A 20,767-nucleotide genomic window follows, 5' to 3' on the forward strand; every position below is an offset into this window, starting at 1 on the left:
ATTTTGACAATTCATCAGGTTGTCACTTTGACTCCAAGCCTATGTCCAGTGCCCTGTTAGTTGTGCAGTGACATTTGAATCAAATGTTTAACGCAAGTTAATATCACTTTCATTACTGCCAATAGCTAATTTAAACATTTCTGAGTTGTTTTACATCAAAAGTCAAGAAGGCTATTTGTATAAGATGGCCAAAAGGCCTTTAATGGCTAATTCTGCAGTGTGCTCTAAAAGTCTCCTGTTGCCAGTAAATAAAATGCATGATGAAAATGGATTTTAATAGAGTACTAATATTACCATTGGTACTGGCAGTTTTTAGATGAGTGCATCCATTCAAGCTAAAATATTATATCAGGATTATTCAGTCTGATAAAATATCATCTTCACAGCATATAATTGCTTTGTTACTGATCACAAAATGGGAAAGCAGGCATAATTGATTATTATTATTGATTACTGATTAAGAATGCAGGCTTGAGACATGTCAGATTTATAACAGTCATTTGAATGTGAGCTTTACCCACCAGCTTTATCAGGATTTATCAGGTAGAAAAGGCCTCAAACAATGTCTAAATATCTGTACACACATAAACATAAAATATTTAGATTACATAAATCTGTATTAAATTTAAATGTTTTTGATCCATTTTTGAGTCAAGATTTAAAGTTAAAATTATTTTTGCCATATTTTCTAGCCTGGTCTAATAAACCTGAATACATTTAATTTTGAAAGGAAAAATTCAACATTAATGTCATGGTACTAATTCAACATTAATGTCATGGTACAACAGCTACTGTGTGTTACCCGTGGGCTCATCACGGTCTATATGATTGTATGTTCCTACAGCAATAAGAAGCCAGTGTGAGGGTCTGTCTGCCCTTCCCTCTGTCCTGCAGTTAAGGAAGCTGCAGGTGACATATCCTGCTTGGATTAATCATGCATGACTGATCTCTCCTCCTCTCTCTCTCTCTCTCTCTCTCTCTCTCTCTCTCACACACACACACACACACACACACACATCAGGAGTATGTAAGAGTGTGGATATGTAAGAGTGAGAGTTACATTTCACAGAGAAACAGAGAATAGAGAATTCTGCTGTAAAAACCTTGCAGAAACCTACTAATGTTGGTGGTCTGTGGTTGTGGTCTGTGATTGGTCAGCTGTGATTGTGGTGTCTGGATGCTCTGCTACGGCTGTGGTCTCTACAGATTAGGCTTTTGTTGTCTCTGACTGGCAGGTGAGCTGCTGACTCTACTGATTCTGAAGAGTCTAACACTTCCTGAAGACCTAACCCTTTAAAAAACAGGTCATCATTATAGATCTGGCAGTTAACTCCCAGCAGAATCTGGTCCACAAATGGCATGCTTTTAGCAAGGTTTCTTTGCTATTGCTTGGATTATACACCATTGTTGGCGAAATTGTGGTATTGTTGGTGAAGTGATAGTTTCTAACAGTGGTAGTGGTCTCTGATAGGTGAACTGTGATAGTGGTCTCTGATTTGTAGGGTGTGAATGTGGTTTCTGATTGGTAGGCTGTGATTGTGGCTTCTGATTGGTGGTGTGCTAAGAGCCTTTGTAGCAGCACTGTTCAGCTCATCAGTCATTACTCATCAGATTGTTCTTGTTCAATAATTAATTCTGTGCAAAGAGATAGCTTAGTTGAGCCCTATGAGAGCATATCAAGTATATATAAGCCTTGTTTTGGACAGAGGTCCTTCATCAGATATCTCATATCTTGTAATTCAATGCTCAGTGTTTAATACATTAATTTGTTAGATACATAAGAAAATAGATTTATTATTCCACTTGTTTTTTTTTCTGTATACATGCCATTCAGTCTTCTGTAATCCTGAGATTCAGTAAATGTTTTGCTGTAATCCCACTGCTGTGTTTGCCAGTACTGGAATGCTCATCTGCAGTCTGCTCATATTGTGCTTGGCAGAAACCCCTCAAACATTCCTGTTTCCTGCTCACCCATCACACAGTCTCTATGCTGGGTGAGGTGAATAGATAAATAATATGGCAATCTTGGCAAAGAAGGTCACCACATTATTTATTTATCTTATCTTATCTAGAAAGTCTGCTATGGTTCTTTTCTGAAAGAAACAAAGTGATGTCAGAACAAAGGAGATGAAAAGATTTGGCAGCCTTTGATCCAAGACAAAGTGAATCATAGAAAAATCTTGTGTACTCTCAGGGCAAAATCTTATTTTTTCCCACAGTAGGGGTGGGAGTAGTGCATTAGGGCTCTGTGCTGGGAACCAGTAGGATGGTCATACATTTCTGCAGGCTTCCAGTGTGTTGTCCTTTTTTAAACACTGCCACCATATAGCAGAGAAGTTCACTTGACCTAAGCCCAACTCCAGTAGTATTACCAAACCCCTACCTAACCCCATGTTCAAACCTGGGGCCTAGTTAAAATCAGCCATATATAAATGAATAGAAAACAAAATACCCTGGCTTTAAAAGTAAAAGAGATTAATGTGAATTTTAATGGTAGTTTTTCTTTTTTCTCTGTTTATGTGCAGGTTAAAGTGATGTTGCGTGTGTGTCCTGTGCCCCCTGCTGATTCTGTGGAGTCTAGCTCTTTCTTGAAGGTGGACCCTCGTAAAAAACAGGTCACCATCATGGACCCAGAGGTCAACTCCCAGCAGAACCCAGCCCAGAAGCGGGGCACCTCCAGCCAGGTTCTTCCTAAGATGTTCGCCTTCGACGCTGTCTTCTCTCATGATGCCTCACAAGTAAGCCCTTCAATTTTCTTTCAATTAAGATCTTTCCATGCCTCCTGACTGAACTTCAGATTTTTATATTTGTCATATAGACTATATTACACACTCTTGCATTCAGTACTCCTGTTCTGTTTAGCCCAGAATTTCATGCTCACTGCAGAATAAAAGACTTCTGAGAGTTCTTAGAGAGCTTAAAGAGAGTTCTGAAAAATATACATATTTGAGCATATGATCATCTTTGTGCTATATTCCATAATGCTATTCTATAATCCTTTAGGGAATTATATCATATTTTATTACATTTTTTATTGTTTAATAATAATGTTTATTATTGACACAGTTTTGAAACATTTGTGCTTTTTTTACATTGTCTAATAATAATAATAATAATAATAAATTTGTTGTGACTGTTCCCCAGGCTGAGATTTGTGCAGGCACTGTAGCAGAGGTGATCCAGTCTGTGGTCAACGGAGCTGATGGCTGTGTGTTCTGCTTTGGTCACTCCAAACTGGGTGAGAGATGTCACTGTGTTCTCCTAGTGCAAAAATGGAGCCCATAATGTTCACTAGAGAAAGCCCTCATGCATATCTGCTACATAACTAACTAAATGGACAACAGACTTATGGGCTGTAGTCTGTAGCTACTTAACAGACAGGGTGTGAGCTCCTGCTAATAAACAGCATAGCTCAGTTTAACAGTTTGTAGTTAGGTTAAACAGCATCCAGGCTGCAATCTATATCTCAATTTAACAGTTTATAGATCAGTTTAACATTCTAGTTCTGTCTAACTGTACCTCTGTTTAACAGTGTATGAGCTGCAGTCTCTAGCTGTGTTTAACAGCGTATGGCCTGCAGGAAGATTAATGTCTTTTCAAAGCTTCGCTAATATAACAGACCCTGTCACAAAGCTCCAGTGTTCCCTATTTCTAATCCTGCGCAAGTGCCCCTTTCATGCAGCCATTTTTCATGTCTTTGTAATGAAACCCAGGCCCTTAATCCATACACTGTAATGTTTCCATCTCTGTGTCACTTTGACATCCTTTATGTTAAATTAGATCCTGAACAGCCCTGTCCTGACACTTCGCATGCCAGCACTTTAAACTGGTAAAATTTGCCTTGTACCTATGGCAAATCACAGAGAATTGTCTCTGTTGTTGTTTCTGGAGTACATAAGTGAAATGATTAAGCACCTGTTTCCACTGGAGATTGCAGGAAACTGAGTTGCTGACTGGGTGTTGATGTCTTTGGTCAGAAAGACATAGTTGGCTCCCAGCAGCTTGCCTGAAGCAGCGCTTTAGGAAGAGCTAAGAAAAGATTCAGAGTCTGCACCACTAGTGGCATGGGTGTAATTACCTTTTGTATTTTCTAAAAAGAAAATAGCACCTTAAATCATAAAATCAAGAAATTATGTGAAGTATATATGAAGCCACAGGCAAAGCGCTGTGAACTGCAATGGAATAATAATGTGTCCAGGTTAATTGGCCCCTTGTTATCACTCATGTTTAATGCTGGAATAAACCAAATGTGCTCCAGTGTATTGTGAAGGAGATCAAGTAGCTTCAATAAACATGATGTTTTTTTTAATCACATATCCTGTTTTGCCCTGGGAACAAATGTGAGACCAAGTATGAATTAACATGAGTGCCTTTTGACCTGCCAGCTTCCCTAGTGCCATCTGTCTTACTTCCTGAGAGGATATGTGGCTAAGACCCTTACTATTAAAGTAGCTTACAGTTTCATGATGGCAGGAATGAAAAGACTATTCTCAAGTCTCCATATATTACATGACATTACACAATCAGTCCAAGAGCTATCTGTATGCTGTACTGTTGAGTGGTCAAATAAATCAGAAACAATAAAGCTGAGGGACAGTTTGATGGCTGTAATAGATGTCTGTAAAACCTTACGAGAAATGCTGGAGTGATTGGATCTTAAAGGCTTTCCTCCAGGCTTTTTCCATCCAGCTGATTTCATTACAGGCTTTTGGTTTGGGCCCCATTTAAGAGAGCATCAATCCAGCTTCCTCCCAGAAAGTCAAAGCCAAACAGCATTAAATAATGGAAAAGATTCTTTCAGGAAAATGTGAATATCACTTTATAGCTGGAAGATAACACCAGGTCAGTAATGGTTTTGCAGTGGGAATGAATATGGGGGACTGTACAGTCCATTAATGGGACATTTTAGTAGAGTTTAGGAAGAAGCACAGTAGACACAGTTGTAACATACAAACCTCAAATTAGTCAATAGACTGAATAGTAGCACTTCTAAAACTGCAATACTTTGGTTAATCCCTACTGCCAAATATACTTTCACAATCTTTATTGGCCAAATGAAATCTATAGAGCACTAAAACTCAACGTAAAAACTGATTTAATCCAACCAAGTGCTTATGAAGTTTCATCATGCAGATTTAGTTTAAGTATAAATAATAAATAAAACATAAGGAACTCAGTGAAGATGAAAAATCAACAGCACTCATCTGAATGCATATCTCAGGCAAATCAGATTAATCAACACTACTCATCTGAATGCTTCTCTCAGGCAAGTCAGATTAATCAACACTCATCTGAATATATTCCTCAAGCAAGTCAGATTACCAACAATCCAATAAAAACACACACAGATATCAGGCAATGAATAAAGTAACATTAAATTCACTCTCTCTCTCACACACACACACACACATTCATAGGAAGATAAATGTAGCGTAAATATGTGGTGTGGCATATGGCTTTGTTTAGTGCCACTTTTGATCTGTTGCTGGTGTGCACAGCAGGAGGAGGAGAATTCAGATCAGATCTGAATCCAGAACCCCTCCCTCCCTGCTGGCAGCGGCCTGTTTCTGCTGTGCAGCTTTAGGATGCCCAGCACTCGAGCATGGGCTATGCGTTTACTCCTCCATGGTAACATATGGCAAATGTCAGTGCTCTGACAGAGGGGGCTGTGTTTGTTTATTTGTTATTTGTTTGGAAAGTAGTGCTTCGGAATTCTGAAGAATATTAATTAGGCAGGGGAATTTAGTCAATATTTCTGAAGGAGATTATGCAAAACTATAATTTTCATGCTGTAATGCAATGGATCATCCTCGACTGTCTTTAGCAAGTGTAAGACAGTGGTTTATGACAGTCTTTAGTAAGTGTAAGACTACATTTATAAAAGGCTAAATTTCTAAAAGGCTACATTTATAAATAAAACTTCAAAAGAATGGTTTCAGGTCATTTTTAAACCATGCTTTTAGTACCCTGTGTTAATCAGTAACATAAATTAAAACACACTGTTTCTGAAAGCACTACAACACATACAGCGACTATAGTTATTAAATAGAGAATATAGAGAATATGATTCAGTGAATGTCATGGTCCAACGCAGCCTTCCTGGTTCAGGCTGCTAATCCGGCGTGTTCTGTTCCTACCTGTTCAAGTCACCCGTGCTGCGTATCTCTGTACAGGAAAGTCCTACACTATGATTGGAAAAGACGACTCCATGCAGAACCTGGGCATCATCCCCTGTGCCATCTCCTGGCTCTTCAAAATCATTAATGAACGGAAGGAGAAGACAGGAGCACGCTTCTCCGTCCGCGTGTCTGCCGTGGAGGTATGGGGCAAAGATGAGAATCTGAAAGACCTGCTATCTGAAGTTGCTACAGGCAGTCTGCAGGACGGCCAGTCCCCTGGGGTCTACCTTTGTGAAGACCCCATCTGTGGAATGCAGGTGAGACAGCTCTTCTGACTCCTTCCGCTGCTGTTGACTGTATTAGCACTTGCATAGAGATTTCAAATAATTGAGGCCTGTGTTTTAATTGCAGTCATTGTTAAAATCTTACCCACTGTGCTTACAACACATTCTCTGCAGTGTGCAGGGAATAGTCTAAATGATCCATGCTATTAAAACTAAATTTAGAAATAAACACTCTACACAGAAACTTTTCAGAGCATATTTGTCACATTTATGTCACATATTTTGCTGTGAAAACATGGACAGTGTTGCCATTGTGGTAGACTTATGAGTCCAAGTGTTTTGGAAAATTAAAATAAAAGGGAAAGAGATCAGACAGCAGATGAACTCCTTTTTTAACAGTGATTTGCTGGCTTGACTGTGAGGTCATCGATAAGATGAAAGTAATAAATGTAGCATATTTGTCATACTGTTTGCCTGTAAGGAAAAATTCTTCATGCTAATTTAGGGATTATCATAAGTTAATTTGGCAAATAAATAAAAACAAATAAAATCAACATTAAATAATGCTGTCACTATTAACAAATGCCTTTACATGTTGAAGGGACTCTAATCAGGTTTTGAAATAATGATACCTCGCAGGCAAGCCGTTCCATGTTACTGGTCTCTCTCTTGGAGAAGGCACACTTAATCAGCACAAACAGGATGCATGTGTTAGACCTGAGGACATGTCTTAAAATTCCTTGACTCTGCATCAACATATGGTGTCCTTGCAATGTTTATTTTATGCTTTCAGACTGCACAACTTACAAATTTTGGTACAACCAGTGAAAATGCTGCTGTACTGGCTGCTGTATTATGCTTATCTGTAACACTTTTCCATTCTGCAGTGGGTAGCCGTTATGTGTTCGAGTATAGGCTGTATCATTATACGGCGTGTTACTCACATCATGTATCACTCTCTCCATACTGTATCTCCATACTGACCTGACATCACGTATCACTCACTCCATACTGTATCTCCATACTGACCTGACATCACGTATCACTCTCTCCATACTGTATCTCCATACTGACCTGACATCACGTATCACTCTCTCCATACTGTATCTCCATACTGACCTGACATCACGTATCACTCTCTCCATACTGTATCTCCACACTGACCTGACATCACGTATCACTCTCTCCATACTGTATCTCCATACTGACCTGACATCACGTATCACTCTCTCCATACTGTATCTCCATACTGACCTGACATCACGTATCACTCTCTCCATACTGTATCTCAATACTGACCTGACATCATGTATCACTCTCTCCATACTGTATCTCCACACTGACCTGACATCACGTATCACTCTCTCCATACTGTATCTCCACACTGACCTGACATCACGTATCACTCTCTCCATACTGTATCTCCACACTGACCTGACATCACGTATCACTCTCTCCATACTGTATCTCCACACTGACCTGACATCACGTATCACTCTCTCCATACTGTCCCTCCTGGACCTGCAGCTGCAGAACCAAAGCGAGCTGCGAGCACCCACAGCAGAGAAGGCCGCCCTCTTCCTGGATGCAGCCATTGCCTCAAGAACCAGCAGCCGGCCTGACTACAGCGAAGGGGAGCATCGCACGTCCCACATGCTGTTCACGCTCCACATCTACCAGTACCGCATGGAGAAGACAGGCAAAGGCGGCAGTGAGTACAGCTGCGGCCCACCACTCAGCACCGGAGCAGCTCTCTAAGAGGGGCTTCTAGACATGTGTATCACTTAGCTGCATAATGTAATCCAGAAACAGAATTTAGCTTTCATTCATATATTCACAAGTAAGTAACTTGACACATTCTCTTTTACAATACTGACTTGATTTATATTCAACAATTTAGTTTTAGGATTGTTTTTGTGAATAATTTGTTACAGTTCTGTTATGGTCTAATCTGAATAAGATGCTGGAAGCCTTAGGTTTGAACCAATTATGGACTCTGGTCAGCATCATTAATTGGAGCTTTTAATGGTGCAATAATTACAATCCTTGCTCATTAAAGGCAGCCATAACAACAGCTCTGCTCTCGTTGTGCTCTCCACACCCACTCACACAACCTGAGCATCAAACTATCACTCCTCATTATGCTCTAAAGTGTTGCTTCATTGCTGTAGGAGTAGTGTTTGATGATCTCAGCCTGAATGTGATAATACAAGGTGCTATTGCTAACATGAGGTGGGTGCTTTTATGTGAAGAGCTATCATACTAGCTAGCTAGCTATTTCCAGAGAACATGGATAGTTTCCATTATCACATGAAAGTTTCTGTTTGGCAAAGCAAAATCAGATTTCTCAGTCTCACTCTAGTAGTTCAGTCTTGACACACATTCAAACAAGCCAAATGGAGGTTGGTGTGAGTCTGGAAAACACAACATCTGAAAGTCTGAATGTGTAAGATTCGGAATTTGTGCAATTTTATCTGAACATTGCGATTCATTTATCTGGATACTGTGGCATGTACAATCACTTTGTCATCTTTAAGAAACAGAAGTCATGATGATTTTCTATGTTCATTTTTCAATTTACTGCCCCTACATTCATTCTGTACCCCTTATTTACTAAACTCTACAATTAAGAGGTCTAGTTAGCTAACCTAGTTGTATTTATTAGCTTGCACATGTAGTTAGTGGAGGTCATGTGGTTAATTTACAAAGCTACCCTCATGAATGACAATGCAAGCAAAATGTAATGACCTTTTTTCAACAATAGAGAGTATGGATCCCTTCAGATGATCAATTTTTTGCCTTCTCTCTCATCCAACCTTCCCTAATTTCTGATCTTATAGTAAAATCTAGTTCCTCTACCTGCCAATATGATCCTGCCCCCACGTCCTCTTCTTAAGAAGTGATCTCATGCTATTTCTTCTCCCATCTGTCTCCTTAGTAATGCATCCCTTACTTCAGGTTATGTTCCTTCAACTCTCAACACCTCAGCAATCACCCCCATTCCTAAAAAATCCTGGACTAAATCCAACACTCCCTGTTAATTACTGGCCCATTTCCAATCCTCCCTTTCTAGCCAAGGTATTAGAAAAGTTGTACCCTCTCAACTGCAGTCTTTCTTAAATACTCAAGCTTTATTTGAACTTTTCAAGGCCAATCTTTCTTAAATACTTCCACTCTATTCGAACCTTTCCTGTCCAGTCTTTCTTAACTTCTCCTGCTCTATACGAACCTTAAATACTCAGGCTCTATTTGAAGCTTTCCAGTCTGACTTCCATCCTGTGCATAGCACTATATCACCACCTCCTGCTATACTCTCTTGTATCCAAGATCTCAAACAGTGTGTGAACATAAATATCCTAAAATTAAATCCTGAAAAAAACAGAAGTTATACCTATTGGTTCTAAATCTAAAATCTCAAAATTCTCTGATCTTAAATTCAATGTGGACGGTGTCTTGGTCAAATCCTCAGTTATGAACCTTGGTGTAGGTCTTGACTACATGCTCTCTTTTGAATCCCACCTCAAGTCACTGGTTAAAAATGCATTTTTCATCTCTGCAATATCACTAGACTTAGGCCCATACTCTCCAAACAAGACACTGAGACTCATCACCTTCCGTCTTGATTACTGCAAATCTCTTTTCATTGGCATCCCAAACAAAACCAGCCGCTCACTTCGATATGTTCAAAATTCAGCCACGAGAATTGTCTTACATTTTAGAAAACCAGCCCACATCACCCCAAGTCTATATCAGTTACACTGGCTCCCTGTGCCTCAACACATTCAGTTTAAACTCCTTTTTTGTTTTTTGTTTTTTTTAGGTGTAACTGCCCCATATAAATTTTATACATGTAAACTCTTACCAAATTAAGGCCTGAGTGTTTTTTCTCTTTTGAAAAAAATAAATAAATAATTATATATATATATATATATATATATATATATATATATGGGTTGTTGTTTTTTTCAGAACCACACACTACTATGTCTACCGTAGCATTTAGTCAACTTGTAATTAGATCATTTCATTATTATTTTTGTTGTTGTTGTTGCTGTTGATGATGACGCCGCCAGAAACAGGAACTCTTGACGCTGTGTATGTGTGCACGTGTGTGTGTCAGTGTCTGGAGGCAGGAGCCGTCTACACCTCATTGACCTGGGTAGCTGTGTGAAGGTTCTGAGTAAGACTCGAGACAGTGGCGTGGGACTCTGTCTCTCCCTCTCTGCCCTTGGCAATGTCATCCTTGCCCTGGTCAATGGCAGCAAACACATCCCTTACAAGTAAGGTATTTTAAAACCATGTGAATGTACTCTTTTAAAGCACGTATAAGTCACACAGAACCTGTGCATAACCTAATACCCAGTGATTTACAGGTTGAATTCAAGATGTCTAAGGTGTCTATATCATTATTTATGGTAGTGATAGGAGTTAGGTCACTACTGGTGTGTGGCAATATAGCACCCTGAGCATGTTGATGTAGAATGTACCAGTCATCCTTATTTGGATTTGCCATTTGGCACCTTTGTTTTTACCAGTTATTGGGGACAAAGCCATAATGAGGCTGGAAAACATAAAACCTTTATCTCTCAGAAGAGAGCTGACAGTATACACCTGCCTAGCAGAGCTACAGAGACAGATGCTGTTTCCTATTCATGCTTTTTTACACTGTCTACTTTGCAAAACCATTACACAGGTGTTGTTACCTTAATTCCCATGGCTGTTAATCTGGGTTAATCTGATTACTTTCAGAGGCTACAATGAACAGTTCAGCAATTTAGTTCTGTCAATAATGTCTAGTTCCTGTTTTCTTCTTCTAGGGCACACATGGCTTTTATGCCTTGGTACTCTAATTTAGTCATTGTGACTTTACATCACAAAGCAGCCTTTCCTACATAGCCTTTCCTACATAGAGAGGAGATGAGATTAAAGTGTTATTTATAAGTACTGTGACTTTTGCTGGGGAAAAACTTAAATTAATACAAAAGTAACATAAATTCATTAAAATTCAAAAGTCCCTGATCTAAATTTAATTAGATAGTAAATACTTAGAAAATCTTACTGAATCTAAAGTTCATATTAAACCATGCATATAATGAGATTATTTGAACATTGTGATTTAAAGTTAAATCTGAATATTTCATCATATTTGGAAGTAATTATCTTCCACAGGAAGAAATACACAAATAATCTAATGTACCTGCTGAGTTATATCAACATTTGTTCTCAGTAATGTGATTGTGCTACTAAAGCAATACAGCAGCTCACCAGATAACACAAGGAATAGATATTATATTGTCAGTAGTTCAATTTAATATTAATGTCTCTCCTATAAGGAGCTTTCATTATTTTGAAATACATTGTAACACTATGACTATCATAGGGAGTGGATTGCAGATATATGTTCTTACAGAATTTTCACACATTTTTAAATTACATCTTATAAAGGTATGCTGGCACTGAATATGATATAATTATGTAGCCATGTAAGTATACTTTATTCCCTCACCACCACTCATATGTGTTTCAGTTCACAGGTATTTACTATGGCATGCTCATATGTCCTGTCCTGAATTTTCAGGACAGGACATATGAGCATATCACACTGCCTTAGATGTGTCTTCTAAAAGGGTTACCATGTAACGGTATAAAAAACAGTCTTTTTCTCTTTCTTTCTGTCTCTCCCCTCTCTGGTAACAAAATAGAGTCTGCTTGAAAGCTGTTAATTTTATAAAACAGGACTGCATCTTATGAGGTAGCTGAATGAGCCCTCTTTGTGGTGCAAAGCTTTTAGAAATGCTGCCTACTATGAGATGCATTAGGTCAGGCAATTATTTTATTAACAGAAATGAAGAAAGAAAACAGCATTATAGGAAAAAGTAATATGAAACTTTCTTTTTCCTGAAGTATGTTTCTGAAGTGCTGTAGAATTTAAGATGGGTCTTAGATACCAGATTAACCACCATGAAATACATGATTCTGAATTCATTTGAAATATCTGTAGTATTCATTTATGGATTCCAACTGATCTAAATTTTTTGGTGAGGATTCTAACCAAATTGAGCCACTGTTGTTCGCAGGGACAGTAAGTTAACCATGCTGCTACGGGAGTCCTTAGGAAACATGAACTGCCGCACCACCATGATTGCCCACATATCCTCCTCACCAAGCAACTTCTCCGAGACACTTTCTACTCTTCAGATTGCTTCTCGGGTGCTTAGGATGAAGAAGAAGAAGGCTAAAGTAAGCGTGGTATGACCCAGATCTTAACTCTATTCCCCTTGTTCTCCCTTCAGGTATTACTATATGGTATACAACATTATGCACCTTGTCATGTGCATATATCCAAATTGATGTGTCTTGTCTTTTGCAGCAGTACACATCTAGTTCCTCAGGTGGTGAGAGCTCATGTGAGGAGGGGAGAATGAGACGCCCAACCCAGCTTAGAAGCATCCACTCCAGGAACGTGGTTGACCCTGAAATGCCATTGCTGCACCTTTCCAGTGACCCTGATGACTATTCCAGCAGTGAGCAGTCCTGTGACACTGTAATCTATGTAGGTCCAAATGGTTCCGCACTTTCGGACAAGGAACTGACAGACAATGAAGGTCCTCCAGAGTTTGTGCCCATTATACCATCTTTGCAGAAGAACAGAGGAGACCAAGGCAAGGCTTTACAGCCAACTCACCAGCTGAAGGTGGTCACTGCACTGACCCAGCCATCACAAACTGTCCAGTCCGTACAGCCTCTACAGGGCAATCATTCACAGATGCTACCACCTGTGCCTGAAGAGGGTGCTGAGTGTGGAAAACAGGAGAAGGACTGTCTAAAATGCAACACATTTGCAGAGCTGCAAGAGAGGCTCGAATGCATTGATGGTAGTGAAGAGGTAAACAAGTTTCCTTTTGAAGAAATACCTGCTTGCAGAGTTACTAAAGTTGACTCTCTTTCAGCTCGAAGCCAAGACATTAAAGGGAGTTCTCCCATGAGAATTTCTAATGACCAGCAACTGGAGGAGATTCGAGGGGTTGTAGAAGAGGCAGAGATTGCACAGTCCATTATAGAAAGCCTCACACAGTCTTCAGTGAACAGTTGTGTACTCTCTACCAGCCGAAGTGTAACTGGTGGCAGTGGCATTGGACAGCTCACCTCCCTTCAGAGGACAAAGAGTTCCAGTCTGCATGGTAGCAGAGAGTCTGTCAGTGGAGGAAGCAGCAGCGAGAGTAAACCTCGTCCCATGGGCTCTCCAAGACTGGGAATCGCCAGTCTGACCAAAACAGCCGAATACAAGCCTCCTTCCTCTCCATCCCAGCGCTGCAAAGTATATACTCAGAAAGGTGTAATGCCTGGGACGCCACCTCAGTCCTCGCAAAACCTGCATAAAGATTCAGGAAAATCATCCACTGAATCTTTGCTGCAGTCTGAATCAAGGACATCTCCTGTTGGCATGAGCCCTCAGGTCCTGATGCGTTCTTGTTCCTCCAACAGTTTGACGTCAGCGGAGACTCTGAGTGATGATGTCCCTCAGCTACCTTTGGACAACAACAAGAGCACTACAGTTACATTGCAGCAACCTTTGGAACCACATGGCGAGGATGAGTTGGTGTTCACTTTGGTGGAGGAGCTTACTATTAGTGGGGTCATGGAAAGTGGTAGGCCCACCAGTATCATTAGCTTTAACAGTGACTGCTCAGTGCAGGCTTTGGCATCTGGTTCACGGCCTGTCAGTATCATCAGCAGTATTAGTGAGGACCTGGAGTGCTACACCAGTGCTGCCTCAACTACCACTGCCACCATCTCAGAAGCTAACATTGCTAAATTCCTGCCAGCCAGCAGGGTTGAAGGAGAAGTACTAACCAGTCGACGGTCCTCCATCAGTTCCTGGCTTAGTGAGATGAGCATGGGCAGTGATGGAGAGCAGTCATGCCAGAGCTTTGTTGCACAGCAGTGCTTTGGGCAGAGTGAGGCACTAGCTGATGCTCAACTTCTCGAAATTAAAGAGGAAGGAGAAAATGAATTTACAGAACAAAAGACCCAAGGTGAAGCTGTTATCTCTAATTTAGATGAAATGAATGACAAAAATACCCCGACCAAAGACAAAATATGCAAGATGTCTCCCACTCTGGGCAAAATGTTTGTTTCCATTTCTAATGTTCAAACATTATGTGGCACAAGTGGCTTCAAGACTAATATTACAGCTCAGCCTTGTGTTTCTGTAAAGCCAAGTGATGCATTATCTGTATCTTCACCAACCAAAAGCCTTTCACTCAAAGATCCCAAATCCCCTCCAGTGTCCATCTCAAGTGAGATCAGCTTTGATGACCCCTGGATGAAAAGGGAGGGTTGTGAGGACGCCAAAACTAAGGAATTTGTCTGTGAGATAAAGCCAGAGAAGAGAACATCAGATTCTGTGAAGAACAAGAGTTTGATTGACAGACATAGCTCAAGCAGTGGTGAAGCAGCATGTTCCCCTGATTCCTTCAAAAGAGTAGTAGATGGTTGTGAAATGGCTCTAAATACCGCAGAAGGGATCACTCCTGGTTATTCAGGAGACATCCTTAGGACTGGTAGTCTTCCTAGGGCATGGCATCGTCTCAACAAGCAGGATGACCTGGATGACTCTTCCTATCGCTATACAAGTGGAGAATATAAAAGTCTTGGGGTTACTACTTCCACTCCCTGCAGCCCAAGAGCCACACTGGAAAGGAGAGGTTCATCTGGACGGCAGGGTTTCTTGACCCGTCAGAAAGGAATCCCACCCCTGCCACCTGTCAGAAAGTCAAGTCTTGACCAGAGAAACAGAGCCAGTCCACAGCATAATCCAGCAGGTAACCAGCATTTCTCTTTCCTGGACAGCACCCCTGAGGACCTAGGTAGTAATGGCAAACAGAAAGGATCAAATGTGGAGAGCAGTAGGCTCTTCAGTGCCAAACTTGAGCAACTGGCAAACAGGACCAACTCTCTGGGAAGATCCCATGGGACCCACTATGACTGCCATTCCTTGGAAAGGGCTGAGAGCTTAAGCTCTGTGGTCTCTAAAGCAGGCTTGGTGAGAGACCGGGCTGAGAGCTTAAGCTCTGTGGTCTCTAAAGCAGGCTTGGTGAGAGACCGGGCTGAGAGCTTAAGCTCTGTGGTCTCTAAAGCAGGCTTGGTGAGAGACAGCACTCTGCCCCGAGCTGGCAGGAGCCTCACCCGCAGCTGCATCTCTTCCCCCATCAATGGACCAAATGGCAACAACAATGTTACACAGTCACCCAGAGTGAGCCAATCAAAACTCTCAGCAGTTGGCAAACTCCTGATGGCCAGCCCTAAGGCCCGAAGCCTTTCAGCATCCAGTACTAAGACACTAAGCTTTTCTACTAAGTCCCTTCCACAGTCAGTAAACAGGAGCTCCAGTCTGCCACCAAATGGAAAGAACCAAAATCAAAATTCCTGGTCAACTCAGTCCTTGAGCCGCAGCAGGGGATCAGGGCTAGCCTCAAAGCTGCCTCTCAGGGCGGTAAACGGACGAATCTCTGAGCTGCTTCAGGGTAGTGGCAGCATTCGTGCTGGCCATGGCCACAGTGGATCTGATACAGAGGATAAAGGAGAAACTCTCCAAGCAGAGGAAAGACCAGTTCTCAACACACTCCCCTCCCCCTACAGCAAGATCACTGCCCCTCGACGGCCTCACCGCTGCAGTAGCGGCCATGCCAGTGACAACAGCAGTGTGCTGAGTGGGGAACTTCCCCCAGCAATGGGGAAGACTGCTCTGTTCTACCACAGTGGGTGCAGCAGTGGCTACGAGAGCATGATACGTGACAGTGAGGCTACTGGAAGCACATCCTCAGCTCAGGACTCTATGAGTGAAAACAGCAGTTCTGTCAGTGGACGAAGGAGTCTGAAAAATTCAAAAAAGAGAATCAATACTGGTAAGCTGGTTCAAACAAAACGTTTATTACGTTTCCTCACTCGAAGTTTAAATATAAAGCATATGTTTTATGCTGAATAAAATGTTTTATGAGTGAGAGTTTTTAATTATGTCTTTTTAGTATGATATGCAGTTACTGCACCATTTCGTATTTTTATGTGTCACCCTAGCAAAAATCAGTGTGGTGACCATCTTCATCTCACTTTCACCTAAATATTAGTGTTAGAACAAATCAATCTTAAACGGAATCCACTACCTTCTCCAAGTTCCCGCCCCAAACTCTTGCCTGAATGCTCTGCTATGATAATAGTCAATTGTCAAAGATGGTTGTAGGTGGTAATTAGTACTGCCCCTACTTCTCTACACTATTTCATGCATTTTGCTTCATTTGCCATGGGACTGGCCTCTTCCACTGTGAATTGAAATCCTATCACAGTGCCTACTGGAACAACAGTGACATTGACTTTCCCCTCATGCGTCTTATGCCACTGGTCTTATGGCACTGAAGTGCAAAGAAAAGCACCATTCTAATCATGTTTTGACCGTTCGTGCAGTCAGGGCCGCTGGCCAAGAAGGTAGAGCCTGTGGCTGGCTGAATAGAGGGAAGGGATTATCACAGTAAGTATAGACATTAACCACGGTTAAAAGTGGATTAACTCATAAAGTCCTTTCCCTTTAGCTTCTATAGGCTATAAGAGGGCAGAAGTACAGCATTGTTCAAATGATCAACCAGGTGGAGAATCAAAAGGGACAGAAGGTTTGACCTTTATTCACCTTTTTCAGACAAAGGGACCAGCAGAAACCCATTAATATAAACCCTGTGCCTGTGTTTCCAATCAGATGGCTGATAGTGCTGCTGCTGGAACTGTCCATTTGTATGCAAATGGGAGTGTGCTTTTGCAAGCCCTCCTATGCAGGTCTTTTTACTGTACTTGGACCAGATAAGCTTCTGACCTGCATTAGCACTCTGTGCCACCACTGAGCCATACTCTGTCTAAGCCCTCACACAAGCGCCTAGCACTCCGAACACCATTGCAAAGTTTCCCATTTTATCTTAAAGATAGTTAGAGACTGCATACTATTAAATACTGCACAGACCTGAAAATACTCCATTTGGCCTGAAAAAAGAGGAAAATTGATATATATATAGGGTTCTTTAATAATGCCAACTAGTCTAATAATAAGCTATACTCTATGCATTTCCATCAAACTGATCCTTGTAAATGAGTTGTTCAACCCTAATTGGACCTCTAATTTTAGTTTTGTTTGATTACCTTCATTTATGTTTTAAGAAATAATTTATTATAATTGCCAGAATAACACTACTAAAACATTACACAGTGGGCTTTAAATACAAGTAGTACTGCATTGTAGTAAGAGCTGCATGGTAGTTAACGCGGGTCATGAATCTTGCCGTTATTTCACCCTTAGGGACCCAGAGACGGCGTTTAATCCCTAACCTGACCCTGGACACCTCCTCCCCAGTGAGGAAGCCAGTTATTAGCCCTGGGGTCCGTTGGGTAGACGGGCCCCTCCGTCCCACTCAGAGGGTCTTGACAGAACCCTTTGAGATCAAAGTTTATGAAATAGATGATGTTGAACGCCTCCAGAGGAGGCGGACTACTGGAAATACGGTAATGAAGTTTAAATGGGTTAAATTATGTAAGATTCACAAAAATTCTTCTAGCTGTTCTTAAAATAGAGATCTGATTTATTGTTGCTCTGGCCTCAGGAAGTGGTATACTTTAGTGCGAAGCTGAAAATCCTGGAACATCGGCAGCAGAGAATTTCAGAGGTACGGGCCAAGTACGAGTGGCTGAAGAAAGAGCTGGAGCAAACCAAACAGCGTCTAATGCTAGAACCAGAGAAATGGACCACTGAATGTGAGTGACACAGGCATGGGGCTGAAACTGCATGTTTCTTAACTTTATAGATAGAGCATCATCTATGACTGATTGCTGGTGGCAGTGTTTCTGAGCTTGAACGAAACCTTGAAAATAGGAACTACTGAAATAGAAAATATGAATTCAGTTGAATAATCTAAAGACTGAGTTTGGAGTTTCAAAAAGTATATTATTATTTTGGGAAGAACAATTTCCGCATTACCTTTAAACTATGTAATGGTGATAGTAATTTAATGTATATTCCTCAAGAGTAATAAGTAAGATATCCTGTCTTTTGACAGTTGACCTTCAGCAGACGTTTGAGGTAGACTCTCTGGAGTATCTTGAGGCCCTGGAGTTTGTCACAGAACGACTGGAGAACCGGGTCAACTTCTGCAAAGCCCATCTGATGATGATCACATGCTTTGACATCACTTGCCGGCGACGGTAAACCTACAGGAAACATCGTTTATTGCAGGACTAATGAGGACAATGGGACGTCGAAAGAAGCTTTAGACCGTGTGAGGGTGTGTATGACAGAGATTATGACAGAAGGCGGCAGAAATTAGTGGGAAATTAAAAAGAGACTTCTTATTTTTTTAAAGTGGGTTTTTCGAAACGGTGGGGGCGGGGGGGGGGGGGGGGGTGGCTATAGTGAAGTTAGACTAAAAGAAAAAGCAACAATCTCCCACAAGACTAGACAGCACTTTTATCACAAAATTTTAGGCAGTTGTAAATAATTGCTTGCTTGCTTTAAACAAGGCCTGACAGAGTGAGTCATTGCCATAAGTGGTGGAAAAGAGTGAAAAAAAACTAAAGGTCAACAAGTGCCTTGTAAACAATTCAGTATCTTAACCCTTTTACATATTTGTGTACAGCTGGTGCTAGCATAAACACATGTAGATTTAAAGAAAAATAACTAAGAGAAAAGCATTCAAAAACAGCTTGTTCTATTCAGTGTTTTATCTCTTTGAATACTGTCTAAGTTATTTGTACTTGTATTGTTATACACTAGGTAAACGCAACTTTGTTATGTGTGTTTTGTATTACTATTTTTCATTTCAGAGACCGAGAGACCACACAGAATGAATCACATTCAAGGTGCTATCCCAGCAACTTGTCAGAAGAAAATGCCTCTTGAACTGGCTAATTTATTTGCATGCCTCCTGTGGCTGTGCTTGTGTTTTTAGCAGTGGGTCACCTGGCCAGGCAGTGTGTGAGCTTGGTCTTATCCTAATGGTGTGTGTGTGTGTGTGTGTGTGTGTGTGTATGTTGGGGGGGGGGGGTTAGGGTTACTAAGAACATACATGGATCAAAAATCAAACCAGCCACACAGACCCACTAAGCTATGGACTTCTCATACATTTTGCTGCCTATGCATTTTAGAGTATGGATTTCAAATGTGGAACTAGATAGGAAACAGCATCTTCTTTTAGATTTGAGAAGCCATGATATAATTCTTCGTTGTCCTACATCCCAGTATAAATCAGATCATAATTCTGCCCGACACCTTTCATTCTGTGTGGTCTCAGTGTCATGGTGCATAAACTTTGGTAAAGAAAAATTTGTTTATATATGGTGCTTGAGGTGGTTTCAGCTCTAAATGTTTATATATAAATACATATAGCCTGTTTCTGATACTAAAGACTTCACCCATTTCGACCATCACTTTCATAGGCTTTGCAGGATGAAGGGGACCTGCAACGTCATGCTTTGACCCTTGACCTTCTGCTATTGTAATGAAGGATATTATTTAATTTTTATCTCAGGAGGCCTGTATCACAAAGTTGCTTATAGTATATAATTTATTTACACATAATGCTCCACAAAATACTATGCATTTAAAATGTACAGTAGTTAAATCCACATCATATATAAACACACACACACATTATATATAAAAATATATAAAATTTACTTTTGTTCTTTTGTTTTATACATGAGTTTGTTTTTTAATTTGCAAATGCAAATTTGCAAATGTTGCCAAATCGTGGGATGGTTGACTGCTATGGTCTGCTGATGCTCCTGTTTGCTCAAACATGTTTGTCCATGTTTCATCATAACTTCTTGCATCTTCAGGCATTCGTGGATGACTCAGATAAAATGTGACACGTTGTTTGTGTGGTTTGCTGTACACGGTGGAAAGAATATTAATAACTATTAACGCTCTTTTCTTTTGCTTGAATCGTTGTGTAATTCCAGATGGTATATCATACATGAAGATGGATGTAAAAAGTGCCATTTTTATCACATTAGGCCACATATTAAACTAAAAGATCTACTTATAATGACCTAAAATATAAAATGATAAATGAGTCTAATCCTAATCTAATCCTGATTGGGGTGGAAAATGGCCAGCATCACACTTCATGTTGAGGAAATTAATACCACAATGTCAGTGTATTTCTGTCTTGTGGGAAAATGTGACAACCAGAATAAGAATTTGAATAACCCCAGATGGGTCTGATGTAAATAAAGAATGTTTTTGAAGTGGTATGATCTCCTTTTGACTAAATTTGCATACAACCAACACATCAAGATTATATAAACATCCATTTGGATTATCAATGTTGT

At 40.6% G+C, this 20,767-nt stretch overlaps 1 protein-coding gene across 5 annotated transcripts in view; it reads left to right on the forward strand.

Moving 5' to 3' along the window:
• kif26ba (kinesin family member 26Ba) overlaps positions 1-20,687 on the forward strand; it is a 75,982-nt gene extending 55,295 nt beyond the window's left edge. For 2 of the 5 annotated variants that reach the window (XM_081721597.1, XM_081721600.1), the window contains exons 6-16: positions 2,526-2,738; positions 3,145-3,238; positions 6,174-6,436; positions 7,931-8,114; positions 10,524-10,683; positions 12,481-12,652; positions 12,774-16,311; positions 16,990-17,067; positions 17,742-17,944; positions 18,043-18,193; positions 18,496-20,687. In XM_081721597.1, the coding sequence (XP_081577723.1) occupies positions 2,526-2,738; positions 3,145-3,238; positions 6,174-6,436; positions 7,931-8,114; positions 10,524-10,683; positions 12,481-12,652; positions 12,774-16,311; positions 16,990-17,067; positions 17,742-17,944; positions 18,043-18,193; positions 18,496-18,644 (5,205 nt within the window). In that variant the 3' untranslated portion in view covers positions 18,645-20,687. The remainder of the gene's footprint in view (positions 1-2,525; positions 2,739-3,144; positions 3,239-6,173; positions 6,437-7,930; positions 8,115-10,523; positions 10,684-12,480; positions 12,653-12,773; positions 16,312-16,989; positions 17,068-17,741; positions 17,945-18,042; positions 18,194-18,495) is intronic. The other 3 variants (XM_081721598.1, XM_026999851.3, XM_081721599.1) reach the window with 3 other exon arrangements.
• The last annotated feature ends 80 nt before the right edge of the window (positions 20,688-20,767 follow it).

This window comes from Electrophorus electricus, chromosome 10 (genome assembly GCF_041902795.1).
Source record: "Electrophorus electricus isolate QZ-2024a chromosome 10, ASM4190279v1, whole genome shotgun sequence".
Taxonomy (NCBI): Eukaryota; Metazoa; Chordata; class Actinopteri; order Gymnotiformes; family Gymnotidae; genus Electrophorus; species Electrophorus electricus.